We start from the raw sequence: 18,640 nt of genomic DNA, 5'->3' as shown, positions 1-18,640 counted from the left end.
TTGAACGTTGTTTAATAAATTGAGGGTAATGCTTGAGTAAATAATCAGCATCCTGGTACTCATGATCGCATTTACAAGTTGGAGAGTTAATGATGTTCTTACGTGCTTGAGATAAGAGCTTTAATGGTCAGCTCTTAACTCTTTTTGTTTTTAAACCATGGAAAATTGGTAGTGGTATGAAAATTAGCGAAATACTATTTGCCTTTGGAGGCTGCTAGGTCCAGATTCGATTTTGATATATACTAGTGCCCTTCTTTGCATAAAAATCAGCACGTTCGTTACAGCAAATCTCTTTATAAATTAACCTTTTTCCTCGGCTTTCCATTTATTTATTTTTCCCTCAAAACTTGAGTCAACAAATCCATTAAAAACATATATTCGTATTTGATGCGTTTGCATAAGAAAAGAAGATGTATCTATATAAAACTGAGAGGGTCTGTTGAAATTATTTCTTTCTAAAAGCAGTTCTAACGAGAGTCGGTCCATAACGCGCTAAAAATAAAAAGTATTCGCCGACACAATCAGCAGCCATCGGATGAATAGGTCGTGATAGGTCGCCTCGCGTGTCAGCTCTCGAGATAAATGAATGAACCAGTCGATAGAGCACGAACTTTTTTCATTCCTCCTCGCTATAGCTAACTTGTCCGAATACTCGTTAGTAACTTGATCATTAAGCTACATTGCATCATATACTGGGGTAAAGAGTTGGTAACACCCTTCGATTGAGACAACTGTTGCGGCAGCGCGAACTGTCCGTCGTTCCTATGCAAATCACTCGTGATGCCTTAATTTCCTCGAGTGCACAGGTAGCTAAAATGCAGTTTAGATGGCTACCAGGGTGTAAAGATTTTTCACATAGTGATAATGTCGCATGTACGACTTATAGATTCGTCGGAGCAATATTGACGAATGAAAACAATGACTCTATTGCGTTACATCAATGCTTACGCAATCCGGTTACAAGCTCACGAAGCCACATTTCGTGAACGAGAAACGTCACGTTCTCTTTTGTTGTCTTAGCGCAAATGAATTCTACCGCGAAGCAGCGTTAGGCAAAGAGATGATAATTAAGTTGCTTCGCGTGGCACATAATATTTTGAGCGACGACGAGGAGGGAGCTCCTGTGCCGTTTGTTTTCGTTTGCAGCTCGTAAGACAGGCTTGTGGGGGTTCTTGTCGTAAATAAATAAGGAGGTCGTCCTCGGGCTACACGCGCGGCTGCGTCGCTCCGCTGAAAGATCCGTGCTGTGAAGAAGCTTAAGTGAAAAACCATCTTTCAGATCGCTATATCGTCAGACGTAGCTTATCCAATCATTCCATGCTTGTATTTCTTGCTGGATACCTTACCCTTCTGCTCGGAAGATTATCTAAACACAGTGCGTTTAGAGCCAACAGTTGCAAGTTAATCACTCAAAAGCAGCAATTACAACTTTTGTCATTCGGCTAATTTTATTTGCCGTCGGCTAATGGCCGTTCGGAATTTCGTAGTTTTGAAAGCAGCTTTTGTTCCGACAGCGAAAACATGTTGCGAATCTTTTACGAGAACGTTAAACAAGTTTTGAAAAATTAGATGCACGGTAATGAAGTATATGCGTTATGCGGATTTCCAACATGGACGCAAAGTTTGAGTAATGGGTGCGGTTGCGCTCGCACGGGGACGTGATGGATTTGACTTTTAGAGATCAAAAATTAGAATGTCTAAATACTCTGGCTTTAAAATTAAAAAAAAATGATAGTTCAAGGTTTTTGGCTGATAGCTTCGATCGAACACGATATACAAAACCACAGGGAATTAGAGGATTCCAGACGTGTCTTTCAATGATTGTTCCTCTCTATTCCGTCGCGACCCATTGTAGAACGTATCCCACACATATAATCCGGTACGCAAAAGCTAATCAAATACAGGCAATGCGTTGGTAAACAATTCGAGATTAGAACTACGTCCATGCTTCTCTCACAGTTCTACATTACACGCGCCCTTTTGGAAATCATTGTTATTATGGTTTATAAATATTTTTTGGACGATGAGTGTAGGCAATCGATTTTTTTTCCATTTTCCGAATGAATATTATTGAATGTAACTTTTTGATAGTAAAGTTGTACATGCTTGGTAAAGAAACGTAGATAATCAAAATTCGATAAAATACGACCAAACTTTCACGGTTGATTTGGTATCGAGTGTTTGTCGAAGCTACGCCAAACCAATGCTGAGGGAAGAGAAAGATGTCAAACTTTGTTCTTATTGAATAGAGAAGTTCTGCGCTAGATGGCGTACATTATTTTCGTTTATAGAAACACAATAATGTACACTTCTTATTTCTTCATTTCGAAATTTCTGTGGTTGTCAACTTAAATTTTGTTTTATCAAACGGAATTTTTATCTCGACTATCTCGTTTATAACTATCTCGACGCGATAGTTTCTCTCCTGAACTCGTTCATTAAAAAACTAGCGTTGTTTAGTGTGCTCTTTTTTGTTAGCTTGTTGTTTATTACACTATTTTTATCATACATTTCGATATCGTATGTTCTTTTGTTGCCTATAGTTGAAAATACTCGTGAACATATTTTCATATTTGATATTCTGATAATATTAGTTCCCGTTTCCTACATACTTCTCACTTTACAATGTAAAAAAATAAAAATAAGTCACATTTTAAGATGACGATACTATTTATTACACAGATGGTAATCAAATTATCGATTCGTACTAATTATTCCAGCGTAATTTGAAAAGATAACCTGTTATTTTCTTAAAACGATTTATTAATGGTAAATTTCCATTTTTGCAAATTATTATTCATATTGATTATCCATAAATTGGATTTACTACTGAAAAATAATATATATTATATAACTAATTAATATATATTATATAACTAATATATATTAATAATATATATTAATAATATATATTAATTATATAACTAATATATATAAATAATATATATTATATAACTATTCTATATATATTATATAACTAATTCAAAATTTACGAAAATTCTTTTTTTTCGCATCGACCAATCACAACGCTGGATATCGATGACTTATCATTTTTTAAAGATAGGAATACATTTGCGAAAGCTATCAATCTATCAAATAAATTAGTATACACACCTAAGCCGGTAAATTGGCAAACCCATAGCTCAACCTCGTCTCGATTGTCAATTCTCACGTGCTATGGATTTACCAATACTTTCTCGGCCTAGGTATGTAATTTACTATTACCGCTCTTCATTCGCACATATTCTTCACCCACGCGAAAACTCTCGTAGCAAGTTAGCTGGAATAAAACGTCCGTAGCCGCAAGTAATTTTCTGCTATATATCAGTCAGCGCACGGTGCGCTCAAATCTTTTTCCAGTGGCGCCTCGTAATTATCATGCTTTACTCAAGTACTTTTCTCTTTCTCCTTCAGTCATAATTAAGTAGCTATAAGGTAATTAGCTGGCTCGTTCGTAATTTATGTCATCAAATTTCCCAAGACTCAATTGATTATAAGGTATTTAGCACGATAATTCATCGACAAGAATAGTTTTCAATGGCTTAATTTGCGAATAATTAATGGATAGCAGTGGACGCGCGACAGCCAGTCGAGCAAGTCAAAAAGTCAACGCACATTTTTCTACTCTCTGTTTACATTTAGCAATCGCGAAGCATGTTGGAAAAGACAAAAGAGTGAAAGTGGAAAATATACGGAGTTTACGTTCTAGTGATAATAAATGGCGGATTTTCCGGATCGGTGGACGCAGGTGATGTTCACAAAAGCTTATAACAGATCACTACTTTTCTTTTAACGGTTAACAATTGACAACGAAGATGCATTGCATAAAATTTGATTGGAAGAAAAGTTTACGGAAAGATATGATTGCGAGGATATCTGTGCATTATTTATCCTAATTACAGCTTGAGACTGAAAGAAACACTGAATTTATTTAATATTATGTTCATTTGCGATAATTAAATTGTTGTAGTATCAACGTTTATTAGTTAAATTTGAAATATTGTTACATGAGGGCTCTAACCTAGTTCGTATACGTTTATCGTAATTAAATTCAACGCGAATTATTGCATATGCTTGATTTTATAGTAAATGACTCCAATGCATCAAATCAAATAATATTGTTTGTAAAATAGAATATTTTTGGATTAATGAAGTTTTCTATACAAAAATTATTAAATGTATTAAATGCTAAAAGTATTAAATGCTGAAGATGTATTATTAAACAAAAGAAAATTATTGTTTAATATTATAAATAATAAAAGAGTTACATATCATAAAAATATATAACATACAATTTTTAGATTGTAGAATATAATTTAAAAAACCCATTTGTTACAATTAAAATAGAAATCTAATCAATACGTGATTTTCCAACTGTGGTTTGATACTAATTAACACTATATTAAATAATTTAGTATTATTACATCAAGATATAGTATATTTTATGAAGTAGATTATAGAATCCATAGTGAACTTAAGACGGTGTAAATATTTGAAGATTATGTCTAAATATTGACAAACTTATGCTAGCTTGATGCTATATACTTAGAAAACATAGGAGCTCGAAAGTTTAAAATTAACTGAAAATTCAAAGAAAATTTGAACTTTACAAGGTACTTTTTTGTAGTGTACGGTATTTCAGTGACCGTAATGTTGAAAACGCAAAAGTTGTAATTTTGTGGCTTAAAAAAAAAGAAAAAAAATGAAATAACGCGCCTGTAAACGAGTCAAACAATAAATTCATTTAGGAGTTCAATAGACTGCACGAGTGTGCGATTGTGCCTCCGTGTCTCTTTATTTTCAGTTTGGGCTTATTTTCTTAGTTTGTCGTACATGTGCATAGTCTCGTATTTCAGTTTTCAAAAGTATTTCAAAATCGTTATATTCCAAAGCTGTTAAGTAGATTAAGTATTGGCACTTATTTTCAATTCATAAGGAAGTTTACACTTTGGGTAAGCATGCTTTGTTCAATTTTGTTTGATTACAAATGTATTGAAAACTGTATGATACTGTTCTGGAGATTGAACGTTCGTCTGCGATCATTATAAATGTTTGCATTGCGATGGATTATGAAGAGATATATTTAAATGCGTCAGCAGATGTAAAGTGTATAAATTAAATGGAAGAGCAAAAAAAGTACGTATTGGAATATAAAGTCGACATGAAAGCGAGGAATGAAAAGTTATGTGGCAGCATTATTGTAGAATGATATCAGAGTTATCGATCTCTGTTTTTTTTTTGGTTCATCGCTTCAAGTGGCTTAGCCCGTTGATATGGATGTGTGGGAGGACGTATCGTTTTTGTCAAATCCCACGAGGAAGCACAGAGGTTTCCTGGGCATTTTCGGATAGAGCATGTACAGTACACGTAAACGTAAAGACTACCGAACAAAAGGACAGGCGAGAGGGCACAGAACAGAGATCGAAAGCTAAAAATAAAATTGGGCGCCGCAGGCCCTATTCCATGGTGACAAGTGCGACGGAGGGACGATAGGTCTAGGCACGGAGCGCAGAAGCCGATGGCTGATCTACTATGGCTGATCACGCATTGACCGTTAGGACTCCACTCAGCAACTCGTCTTTTTTAAAACTTAGCATAACATTGTTTCTTAGAAGAACTTTGTAGAGTTAATATCGCGCTTATTCTTTTTCATCTAATAATATATTGTTCCGCTAGTTATTTTATTCTTGCCTGCAAATTCTTTGTAAATTTAACTAGCCTGACATTTAAGTTTTAATTTAATCATTTTACTCTATAAAATGACAGGCTTTTTCCTCGTACATTGACATTTTTTATGTCGGTTATTTAGTTTAAGTTTCGCTTAACGTTTTCTCATATACGATTTTATATTGCATTTGTTTTGATTTTATTAACATGAGAATCCGTCTAATCTGTACTTAAAATTGACTCTGCCTCACACCTTTAACACGTAATATGACTCAAAAAATGGAACTTGTAATTCTATAGCAGGCATTTGAAAGTAAGTAGGTCGAAATGTTAAAATAAGAAGCAGTTTAATAAGGCCTTTTTTCTGTCTTCAGCAATCGACGGGGAAGTATCGAACAATGTAATACCATGTTTCTTTTGTTCGCGTGCACGACTTTCGCCAAGTACGCAACAAAGATCGAACGCTGGAGACGTGACTTTAATAATTGAAGAACTAGTTTGATGTTAACGATCGGAGAAGTCGACGAAACATCAAATCGTCTAGTGCACTTTTATCCTTTACGTGTTATATAAAAAGCTGCAGTTAACGAGTTATATGGGTTGGGATATTTCCATCTCACATCGAACCGAACGGAATTATCTTAGCTGGGTAAACGAAGTTCTCTGAAATTCTCGAATAGCTTAGACAAGTACGTAGTCGATTCGACAAATATTGATCGTTCGACGTGCCCAATGACAAATTGCCTCGAGAATATGGTAATATCGGCGCAGAGGTGACAGGGTTTTTGCATACTCTTTAGAGAATGATTTATAGAATTGCATAATTATCATCTGTTGGCTTTTTAGGAGAACCATATATTTTAAGCTTTTTTTGTTTTTCAAATTGCTTTTAAAAATTAAGATACTAACACTATTTTAAAAAAATTAACATATACAATTAATAATGAAAGATCACCGGTTTTTGATTTTAGCTAATCGATATCTATAAATTGTTCAATTACAATATATTGGACGCCGGCTTAATTGTAAGTTATACTGCATAATTATACAGCTTGACTCTCAAATGAAAGATAGCTGAACATATTAAAAAGATTTGTAGAGGGAATCAATTATTGAAGAATAATAGAAAAATCATACTGAAACTATTATGAAAATCGTTAAATAAATATTGTAATATTTTTTAACGTAGTATAACATTGAAAGTCATGAAGAAAAATTGAATGATATAGCATATATTTGCCTAGAACCAAGTAAAAAGGAGAGCCACAAAAGCAAATTATTTCATTTGGTCCAATAAATAGCATTATTTCATTAATTTGGAAAAAGTTTCATGTGCATCGACATGCAGTACGGGCTGCTGAAGTTTGTTTTCAAATACACGTATAACCGCATAAGATAACTTTCTTGATTCCTCTATACGGTTGCTAATTCCGTTATAAGCAAACGAGTAGTTTGGCTGTGGCAAACCCGATGTGCTTCAAAACTTTGTGACCGCGATTTTGCGAATAGGAAATCGAAGCCGAAACTCCGAATTTGCGGCGACTGCCTTCGAGAAAAAAGAAGAGACACTAACAACCAAAGTTTTAATTGTCTTCATGTCAGCGTAATTACCTCTATTATTGTAAGATCATGTTATTTTTGTTTCAAAGTGAGTATTAATCTGTTTGTTTCGAGTTGTGCACGTCGGTATGTATAGAAAACCGCAGCACCTTCAAATGCTAAATATAGATAGTAAAACTATTATTTTGGAAAGAGGTCTTCGAAGACTATGCCAAAGCTCGGATCGGTTGATCAAAAGAGACTGCGCATCGGAATGGGAAAAATATCATTCGAAATTGATTTGACGCTCGATGAAAAAGGAGCCGCTCTCAGGAATAAAGCGATTCATGTGGCAATATGAACATCCACTCCGCAACAATATAGCTCGGCGAGCAAAATGAAATCTCGAAGCTTGGATTTCTAAGAAAGCGTGTCAAGTTTCCTTTGCTCCTATGACTCACCCGAAGGCGCGCTTCCCAGCGGATATCATGAACTTTTTTCTACTCCATAGCTAAATTTCATCTTACCGTTGCGAAAGCCTAGTGCTTTTCAAGTTTCATTGGCGTGTTTCATCGATTTATTCGCCTACTGCGGCTTTTGCCACCTGGTTGGGGCCGTCCGTATCGTTCGATCAAAGAGAAATCGTATTGGTCCTGCAGTTTAATTCTCGGAACGTGATTGATATCGGACTGTATCGATGAAACGAGCTAGGTTTGCGAAGTCAATTAGAATTCTGTTTTCTTTGCGTGCGCTCCATACGCTCATCATCCATCTAAGAAAAATAACACATTTCGTTAACGAAACATAATTTTGCATAAAACACAACGTTCTAACTGCTACGTAAAATGATATAACGTATCTACGTTATCGCGAGCACCTCCAACTGGACAGCAAAGAGAAAGAGCTTGCACAATAAAATTTACGATCTACAGTATTGAGAAAAAATAAAACACGACAGTAAATGTAATACTTTTGATCGTTACCAATTCTTCGATCAGAAAAACATTTGATCGAATTATGACGATCGCGTATGCCCAGTAATTCTGATTGACAAAGTCAGCGTTACGCCTATATACCGAAAAAGGAGATAATTCTCTGGCTATTTGCTGTATACGAGTATACGATTAACACGCGCGAAATTGCGATCGACGCTCGGGGAAATTTCTAGTACACGCGTTTGCGAATTCTCTTGAGCATTAGTGTACGTGTTATCGATCGACCAATTGGCTTTCTTCTTAAGAAAGTAAGGACCTACTGAATTTCTTTCCGTTATTCCCAACCCTTGCAAACCGAAAAAAGTCCATTTTGTTCTCGAAGGCCAATTCAGAACTGCGACTGAAAAGGACTATGAATTTCTGACATATGTATTTCTGCTTCGACGCTATTATTTTATTGCACTATTCTATGGCTTTGATATTGCTTAATATTTACTCTTTCAACAACAACAACAACAAAAAAATACCTACGTGGATTTCATCCAATGTGTTTGCTATTCAATATGTAGACTATATTTCACATGTGAAATTCAAAGTGGTAGAGCCCATTTATGGTTTCATACACACTTTAGAATTTTCAAAATTTTGTGTCATATTTGTAATCAGCGAGCTCGAAAACATAATCGTGCATTTATTTGCGTATAATAACTGCGTATAATAAGAATTGACTGGTTTGTCACTCTATAAATTCGGTTATTCATCATCATCATTAGCGACACACTGAGGAAACCCGTAATATGGCTGATCGATCAATTATCGGCGCTGGAGTATAGAATAAACTTTACGTAGCACACAGACTGAAGCGCTACTTTTCACTAGTTTGTCCGCAAATAGATTGTCGTTTTATAACTTTCAGTAATTATGGTGTATATTTTCTTATGTAACTACTATTGGAGCATAGTACTTTGTATAAAAAATATCTGGAGAGCGATAATTATATGCTTTCGAATGAGTTTCATTGTGCAAAATGTTATTTTTAAGGAGCTCTGGTGTATTATTTGACAGTTATGCTTTCAATGCCGTTTATTTTCCATTCGCTGCACTGATTATATTATCGATGTTTCCCTATCCGACACAGAGATTGGTTGTCGTAATGTTGGAATATAGTAATTCAATGAAGCTAACGTTAATGCAGTTTAATCAAAGTTTCAAGATATAGAACATCACGTGTATTAAACTCTGATACTTGATTAGTTTCTTGTCAAAGTGCCCAGTAAAACGGGAAAATTCAGCGTGATATCCAACAGTTTTTTCCGACTATTTTTCGTCGACTCTTGCAATCAATATCGGAAAGCCCAATTAGTTTCATTGAAATTTTTCAACCAATAACCTTTCTGCGCTCAATTGAGAATTTGAAGAGCCAATTTGTGGTGTTCTGATCAATGGTCGTGACGCGCATTACTTTCTGCCTAATTCATTCGGAACGAGTATTCGATTTTTGATAACTTTGCGAATTGAAGTCTGTCGCTTCAAATGCCAGTTATATTTTATTACGAATAATAAGAACTGAAGAATAGAACTTTCATTTCCGAAAAGAGTAGCGAGCACCTTCTTCAATGCTTCATCAAAGGTTCTTGCTTTCTAAATGATTGAACATTCTTTAACCATTGCATTGGAAACGAATTGGTGGAAATCGTTTATTAAGCTGTAACTGTTATTATTCTACGTTGCACAAAGTCCTATTGTCCACGGAATATCGATTATATCGAACTTATCTGGAAACTAGACCAAGCTCTCTTACAGCCTGGTGAAATATCAGCTAAAGAAAATACCAGTAGGATTCACTAGGCGGATTAAAAAGTTTATTTTGAAAGTGTTAAAATTTATATTGCTTTCGCGGGCGATTTATTTGCGGGATTTTCAAGCCAGAAGAAAAATGAACAAAGAAATCTTGGCGTAGTGTTCCACTTTCTGCACTAGTTGTTTTTAATTGAAACTTGCTTCCTTTCTGTTCCATGATACGTTGTTGTATCGTAAAGAAAATTTATAGCTACATGTATTTTCTACTATAAAGGAAAGAAGAAAACGATCGCGACTTTCGTCTCTCTCTCTTTCTTTTTCTTTAGCTATTCAACATTTTATATTTTATTTTCTATTTGTATAAGCTTAGTGTCGTTGATCTAAGCATAGCTACATTGGTAATAACGTACGCGATAAGTTTTCTTTTAATGAACAATATTCGATCATAAGATCGAATTTCTACGTGAAAACTCGATTCTCCAAGGAGATTCTGTTGGTGTTGATCACGATCAGCTGTGTTGCGTAATTGGAATTCCATTTCATTCTACAGCTGTAACGGAGCATTGATACAAGGGCCTCCATGCGGATAATCAATAAACTTGCAGGATATTATCCATTTTTTTTTCTTACAAATTCTATAAATAAATGTGGATAATATAGATCTACCATGACACGTTTAAATATTAAGCTGAGCTTCTGAAATAAATCTTGCAAATAAAAGTGAAAGCTCGCTTCTTCTTGTGTGCAGATAAAAGGGGGAGACAAACACGAAGAAAAAAAAGGTATGAATAAGAAGGTGGAATTGTGAGAACAAAGGAAAGAGACTAAGAAAGTTTGAATAAATAAAAATCCGACGAGTTTCTACCATTACAACGAATAAATTCAAGAAACGTTTCAAGAAATAAAACAGTTGATCGTCAACAATCATTAGAAGACGAGTTTCGACAATCAATATGGAAAGAAAAAGAGAATAAACTAGCGCATAGTTGATATCAGCGGCAGTGCTGCGAAGCCTGAAAATGTCTGATCCAACGTCGACTTGCATCACTGAATCATTCATCAGGCGAATAATGAACGAGTACGCGCAAAATGTGGATTGATACATGGATCAGGTGCCTCGTAATTATACCATGGATAATCGTTACTGCCTCTTGATTTCTTTACGCGCGAGGCGTTTATCAATATAGACGATGATAAATAAGGAACAAAGCTTGAAGATCCGCGTTAACGAGCAATTTCTGCGAGTGACGTGGAATTTTTCATTGTATAAGCGGTTCTCAAGATTTTTTATTCTCGCATTAATCGTGAGAAAAGACATTTCACGGAAATGCGAGCTGTTTTCCTTGAAAAACATATTTCGCGTTACATTAATTGACTTTTTATTTAGAACGGAGTAAGTGTTTATATTAAAGTGTTCCAAATAAACGGACGATCTGTGATTATTATTGTACATTATGCTGTTCACTAAATGTGTCGTTTAATTATAAAGCTTCATTTATTTGTTAATTTAATGAATTAGATGAGTATATAGTTTATTAAAAAAGGAAAGAAAAGTATTGTAAACATATGATAGTTATCTATTATTAGTCTGGTAATTGGCAACCGTATAATTATATGTTATGATAAAAGTTGTGCGAGCTTATTCAGCGGGATGTAACATATATTTTTTGTTTCGATCGATAAGATAAATATTAATGAAATATAGATTGGTGCAAGTACTCTACGTAATTGTTAAACTTATCTTATTAATGAAGACGATACTATCAATCATTTACTTGTAATTTTAATCTAAACTAAACTTGTGGATTATTTTGTTATCATTCGTACAAATCAAGAAATTGATAAATATTCATGCAACCTCTATTTAAATCAAAATTAACACGAAGACAGAAGCAATTAATTAAAAATCACTTTTATGTAAGATGGTATAATCCTCATTGCTCGGTATCAATTTTTGAAACTTTTAGTAGTAAAGTGCTGTATGCTCGGTGAAAATCAAAAGACAATCGAAGCTTTTGAAAGATCCGCAAGATGGTTAAAAGTTGAACATTGCACATAATTCAAAGAATTTTAAGAGTTGAAATAATTCAATGTTTTCATGGAGCTCTTTTTCCTTGTGCACACTGTGTCATTTCTTACGTTAAAGCAATGACGTCATCCACAATAACCAATGTAGCTTTTTTAAAGAACGTTGTACTTGAAGGATATGAATTAGGTATGATATACTTTATTTACCTTGAATGACTAAAAAACTAAGTTAATGAAGGCTATGGAATTAATGGAGCTAATGATTAAATATAGAATGAATAACAGTTAGATTGGTAACTTTAAGTTATGCCCTCTACTAACTTACTAGGAGATTAAACTGGAGATTTTAGAAGATTGAATTTTCGAATATTTACCAAATCACTTTACGATCTATTACGTAGCCTTGTAATATTTGTTCAACTCCGGGTCCTGCTGTAATCGTAAAATTTCATGAAATCTGCTCTTGATAATAAAACGAGCACGTGTTCATTATTTGCGTTACATGGAGTCGACCAAACTCATTTGAATAAATTTGGTCGTTACTGATTCATGATATATTGATGCCAAGAGGTAATTATGTCGTCAGGGTTTTATTGCGTGATGCGATAAATCAACACGTAAATTTACAATTTCTGTTGGAATTTGAGTAACTAACACAAAGATTATGTAATTTTGAACAAAGATTAAATAAACGCGAAGAAAAAGGAAAAAAACAACATGGATGATTATGCTCACACAAGTTCTGCAAACCGAAATCAAATAGGGGCTTTGAGAGATAGTTTTATCAAAGAACACTTTGAAATTTCTTGACTAATTACGTTGTCTGTTTTAGTAGACATCGGAATAAAGAACTTGAGAGGATCGGACGCACCGACAAGCACTTTATGAGGACACAGTATAAAAATAGCGTTGACTTAGAACCAGTTCGTGGAGAAATTTACCTTCTACTTTACTTTTCACGGCAGACGTTGAACGTTGTTAAAATGATATCGAAGTGCAGATTTTTGAATTATTGTCCTTTCAATAGTCACGTTTTATGCTTAACTCACGTTTTTGAGATTCTTTTAAAAATCCAATATTTCCAATATGATAACCTATTCCAGTATTCTTTTCAGTTGCAAAAGAGAGGTACGTAATGGAGTGCTTTATCGTTACAAATTCAAACGATAGATATGGTAGCGATCGAATCTTTTATGCAGTCAATGAAAAACATCCTTATTGAATTCATATAGACTTCAAAATAAGTAGAGACAAAGTTTACGTTACATCATGATTTTTACGAGAAAATTAATTGATTAGGCTCATCTGTATAGACTTGCATTTTAATTGATTGACGTACCATGAATTATACATTCGAGTTCAATTAATCGTAGCTTCGATAATAATAATCAAGCGTGTCAAGTTTCGAAACTTTCAAAATCACTAATTGACATTGGTTAAACTTTCCACGTAGTACGTCATAATTCATCATCAATGATCGCGCAGTATTATGATGAACTTTTTTCAACAAAATAACGTTCTCGTCGAGTTCTGCAGGGCATCTCGCAAAAGCACATTTAATGTTCAATCCCGAAGTCGTACGGCTGATTCGAATTTCATATTTGATGGGCGAGCGTTGCTTGATTTCTCTTTTCCTTCCTCTCTAGCTTTCTTTTTTACGTGAACTGAGTTGCGCGCTTGTAGCGCGTGTCTTATACCTGTCCAGAAAATTCTATACGAAATTGCTGCGGTCTCTCCACTTTTTCGTATACAACGGAGAGTTTCGCATATACAACTGATTTTTGATACAAAAGTTAACTGGAGTAATGTCCATTAATTGACGGATCGAAGATTAAGCACCACGGCACTTTAGTGGAGTCTCGATATTCATAAAGTTTTATAACTCGAGCCAAAGTGCAAGGAGAGCGTAAGGCTTTTGCTTGCTCTCTTTATCACCATCGATTTTCACGCGTTGCCGCGCTTCGTATTTTGAATCACAAAAAGAAAAACGAGGGAAGGTGTAGTAGCCTGCGTCCGTGAGACGTAATTGCATTTTACACAGCCGACGAAGGAATTTTCTTCTGCTGCGGTGCGGCGCTCGGGCGTTTACGTGACAGTCTCCACGCGAAAGAGAAAAAAAAATATATAAGGGCTTTAATAACAGCGAGGCACTTTTTTCTCGATTGAATTTCTACCGTAGCAGGCTTTTAATTAACATAGACGTATTTTTATTTTTCTTCCGTTACGCCTGAAGAGCACACGCTCTTATGCGCGACATTATTCAAAGTTATTCAAAGTCGTGCGCGCTTGACTGCGCTACTAAACTCAAATATTTCATCGCCGCACGCGTTATAATCACGCAAATATACTCGAGAAACGGGGCATCGCATGCGCTCGCGATTCCACACGTGCGGTCATGCAATCTCCTAATATGCCAGGGATTTCCTCCAAAAAAATTCTAACAAACAACCGCTCTTGAACAAAGGAAAGGCCAGGCTTGTGGGGAAAACAAAAGCATGTTTATTTTATTCGAGATAAAAGTCTTATGCTTATGCACATATAGGTCATTTAAATTGATCGACCTATTTTTTAATTTCTGTTCTTTGACGTATGCTTACTTCGATCAAACTCAGGGAAGAACTTTATAGTTCTTTTTAGATCTATAAAGATTTATCCCTCACGTCGGATGGCGACATGTAAAACTTGTGGATCTTCAATTTCCAATTCTCCACCAACGAATGAAATGTCAAGTGTACTCTCGAGTGTACTGCGAATGTTCAAGGTGGCAGCGATGCTCATACTCAACTCTTGCTTAATTATTTACATTTTCGTCTTCATTCCGGACGGTAAATAATCTATTTTGTACGGTGTACATTTGTCATTTCAAATTTCTGAAGCTAACATGAAGTACAAAGTAATTTAAAAAAATGTATAATCTGAAGCATGAATTTTTCAAAACCATGAAATGAAGAGAGATTGTCGCATGACACCAGGCGATGGAGTAAAAAATGAAGGAATAACCAAGCAAGAAAGCGCGAGGATGGTGCGAATATCTAGCTTATCAAAATTGAATGTCGATCGATAATATATCTGTGTACGTATCTTTATACTTTGCATAAATTAAAAGCTAATATTTTCTGACCATGGTGTGCACATCTTTTGAAATTGAAATTCTTAGGATGAGAAAAAGGCCAACGAAGATTAAGCTTCGCGTTTCTACATACACGCACACACAGAGAGAGAGAGAGAGAGAGAGAGAGAGAGAGAGAGAGAGCTCGAAGAATTTTAAATTCTTTGTTTTTTTCGGACATTAATATAACTCTCTGGCTACGTCGAAAAAGTCGCGCGCACACAGACACACAATGGCTTAATTTTGCACAGGCAAATGTCCTGCAATTCTTACGCGCACTAAAATATAGGAGCGGTATTTCGGCTGTTCACGTATAAAAGTTCAGCCAATGAGATGCAAGCATTTCCATGTCTCGCATCGGTGATACGATGCGCCTTCGTGTGAATAGCCTGTTAATACTTTTGGCGAGTTGTTGGTAAGTTCTGTTGTGTTGTAAGTTTGCTTTCGACGTGATGTCCTACATTTTTTATAATATCAAAAAGTTGAAAGTTCCATCGTATGAGTGTGAGGAGCTCAATTTTACTCGTGTTTTATTATTAATGAAAACGTAAACTTACCGTCGATACTAATCTCGTTGTGTTTATCAAATTACACTAGTTACCGTGTTCAATTTCAAAAATTCAATAATGGCGCGATGTAAAAGTTGAACGGATAAAAAAGAAAGATGCGATGAATGACATACTTTTTAATGAAAACGTAAAAAGTCGAAAAACCTCGGAAAATCCACACTCGTTTCCAAGTAAAAAAAGCTACTCCAAAAAAAAAATCGTAGTTACGTCTTTCTTTTAAGCCACATATTTCTCTATCGATCTATTATTTACTATAATGCATCCTTTCAGCGAACACTTCGCGAATCCCCTTAAAAATGCATCCAATGTAAGCCAACGGCGAAACTTGATACTATCACGTGTATACTACGCTTGTACGAATGTTCTACGAATGGTTCAATCTTCTTTCTAAGCCGTTGTCAACCATATTTCATATATCTATAGAATAATGAGGAAGTCGTGATTTTATTCGAGTGACAAATAAATTAATAATTTTTTCCCAATGATTTATTTGCAAAATTATCAATCGATGGAAAAATAAAACAGAGTTCACAACAAATCCTTGATAAATATTCTTCCAAACAAATGAACGCAATCGAAACGAAAATTATTTTTCATTTCAATCGTTGCTAATGCCAGTAATTGAATATATCAGCGTATATAAGTATACGGAAAACGCATTAATCATCAAAGTAATTGTACCTCAAGCAAACTGAATTTATCGATCAGTAAAATTAACTCGAACATAAAACTCCACCACAGGAGCTGATTAAATAAGAACCAAGCCTGACTCATTCACGTCGTATTTTGTTTGTTTTCCCCGCTGTTTAACCAACCAGCTAATGCAAATTTGATGCATGACTTAAGATTCTTCAGCTTAGCCGAAAGAAGTGCATCGTTATCTTTATTGATCACTTTTCGAAAAGAGATCATTTTAGAAAATTTCATGCACAGTACAAGCGAACATCACAATAAAAGCTCCGTACTTCAAGCGTTGGTAGTCGATTTATAAGGAGAGAGACCTTCCGGTCACAAAATGAGATTAATCGGGACTCTACAGTCCGGGTCGTGGTGCTTGTAATCTGCTTCTGGTGCGCTAATAGACATGTTATTTACAAGAATGCTTATTTTCCTACTCTCACAATTACTGTGTTATTAATAATTTGCTAAACACATGTTTGCTCTTGGCATGTCAAAGAAAAAAATACTGCTAATTGGGAACTTAATGTTTTTTTCTTTCTTTTCGCGTGTTGCTTATCTTATCGCGGAGTGCGGATCAATAACAGTGCGAGGAAATTCGAGGATAGCGTAATTTATATAATTTTTATGAGGCTTCTTGGAAGTTTTTAGTGCTCTTGTTTGAAAAAAATGTTTTACATTTAAAATATGAAAAAAAACTCGATAACAGCCGTTATCGAAGATTGTAAAGATTGCAGAGCTATATTTGAATATTCGCTAAAAATATTTCTTACAGTCCAATAATCCAATCCAAGCAATTAATATCCGATTTCGTGGTTTCCCTGAAAAAGTTCTATATTTACAACAAACTTTTAGCACGCTACGTATTATCCACCACTTGTATGGCTATCTAAACTGACTCTACTGAAGACAATCAACAAAGATCTGTCAACGAGATGCACTAACAATAAAAAAGGAGCTAACGTAAACTGATACTTCTCTTATCCAACCCTAAATCCAAGCTCAAAGCCAGAGAGAAAGTGTGTGCAATCGATCAAACTGTTGATTAAAAAAATAGAGAGAGAGAGAGAGAGAGAGAGAGAGAGAGAGAAATCGAAGGGCGTGCGTGCTAAAGCGTCCGAACTTGAGCCGCACGCAGAAGTATAAATAGCTTTAAAGCGTCGGTCGTAAAAAGGCGGTGGTGCAAGCGCAAGTCCTCTCTCCTTACATCTCGTTTTCGGTATTGCTTATGGAGTGTCCCCAAACGTCTCCTCTGACTTTTATGCTGATTTGGCTCCATACACTCGTCGTACTCTTGGACTTATCACTAACGCTTTTTTTTGTCGGTTTCTTGTTGGTCGCTTGATCGCACAAAGGTGCGATCTCTTTTACTGGTACTTTGTTATCAATTATCTTCTCTCGCGAGCAAGTAATACCAAGAAAATGTTTCTGTTGATTGAATTTAATAGGTGGCAGGTCTGAAAAACTTGAAAAAAAGAAGGCCGGGGGTAGTGGGTCGTAAGCAACAGATCGTTCGTAGAGTGCAGCTGTACCTGGCGCGCTAAAGCCACGTAACGGCGTAATTAGTCTCTTTCTTCGGTGGCTCACGAACAATAAGTTGACTGGCGGCGTGACGATTAAAACGAGGGATTGTTAAACGAGCCAAAGACGCGACGCTATACGCGGCCTGCGGCGCTGTACGGCAGAGCAGAGACAGAAAGAGTCGCCGAGGACAGAGCGCGCCGCTCATGCATTCCAGCAGGGGCGAAATCGCGTGGCCAGCCTCGCGGAAACTTGGGTGCAGAGGGCAGAGTTTCGAAAAAAAGTAGTACGAACCGGTGCGCTTGGAGGGTGGCGCACGGTGTCCGTAGAGCCGCTGCAGGTCGATGGCGCGAGCGGCGTGGTGATGAGCGAGGAGGCCGCCAAGCACAAGAAGCAGCAGCAAGGCGCTCATCGCTGCTACTGAGGCTCCTCCTTGTCGTCGTCGTCGTCCCCGTCGCTGTCCTCCGCGGCAGCCGCCTCCTCGCTGGAGCTTGCAGCTCGCGGCGTGCTCGTCGTTCTGTGCATGCGCGCCTACTGAAAGCGCTCTGGCGGCGGGCCGCCGCCACCGCTCGCCGAAGCGCGCGCCTGCGCCCTGCCGGTCTGCCGTTCCACGCTGGCTGCCCGCACCTGCCCCGACGATCGATCAGCCAACACTCTCTCACCTTTGTCATCTCCCAGACACGCTCTCCCCCGACTCTTCGCACGCCGTCGCTCGATCCTTGCTTTCCAATTTTATACCGATGCTCGGGATGTTCGGGTTGCTCGGGGTGCTCGCGGGAGCGCGACCGACCAGC

General features: G+C 36.4%; 1 protein-coding gene across 1 annotated transcript in view; it reads right to left on the bottom strand.

Annotated features, from left to right (window-relative positions):
• Positions 1 to 18,370, bottom strand: part of LOC131670707 (prohormone-4) — a 31,261-nt gene extending 12,891 nt beyond the window's left edge. The window contains exon 1 of the mRNA XM_058946533.1: positions 18,141 to 18,370. Coding sequence (XP_058802516.1) covers positions 18,141 to 18,258 — 118 coding nt within the window. The 5' untranslated portion in view covers positions 18,259 to 18,370. The remainder of the gene's footprint in view (positions 1 to 18,140) is intronic.
• Positions 18,371 to 18,640: the final 270 nt, after the last annotated feature.

Source organism: Phymastichus coffea, unplaced genomic scaffold (genome assembly GCF_024137745.1).
Source record: "Phymastichus coffea isolate CEN01 unplaced genomic scaffold, Cenicafe_Pcof_1.1 PCOF00114, whole genome shotgun sequence".
In the NCBI taxonomy this organism is placed as follows: Eukaryota; Metazoa; Arthropoda; class Insecta; order Hymenoptera; family Eulophidae; genus Phymastichus; species Phymastichus coffea.
Note: the sequence above shows the minus strand (reverse complement) of the source record. Positions and strands in the feature narration are given on the sequence as shown.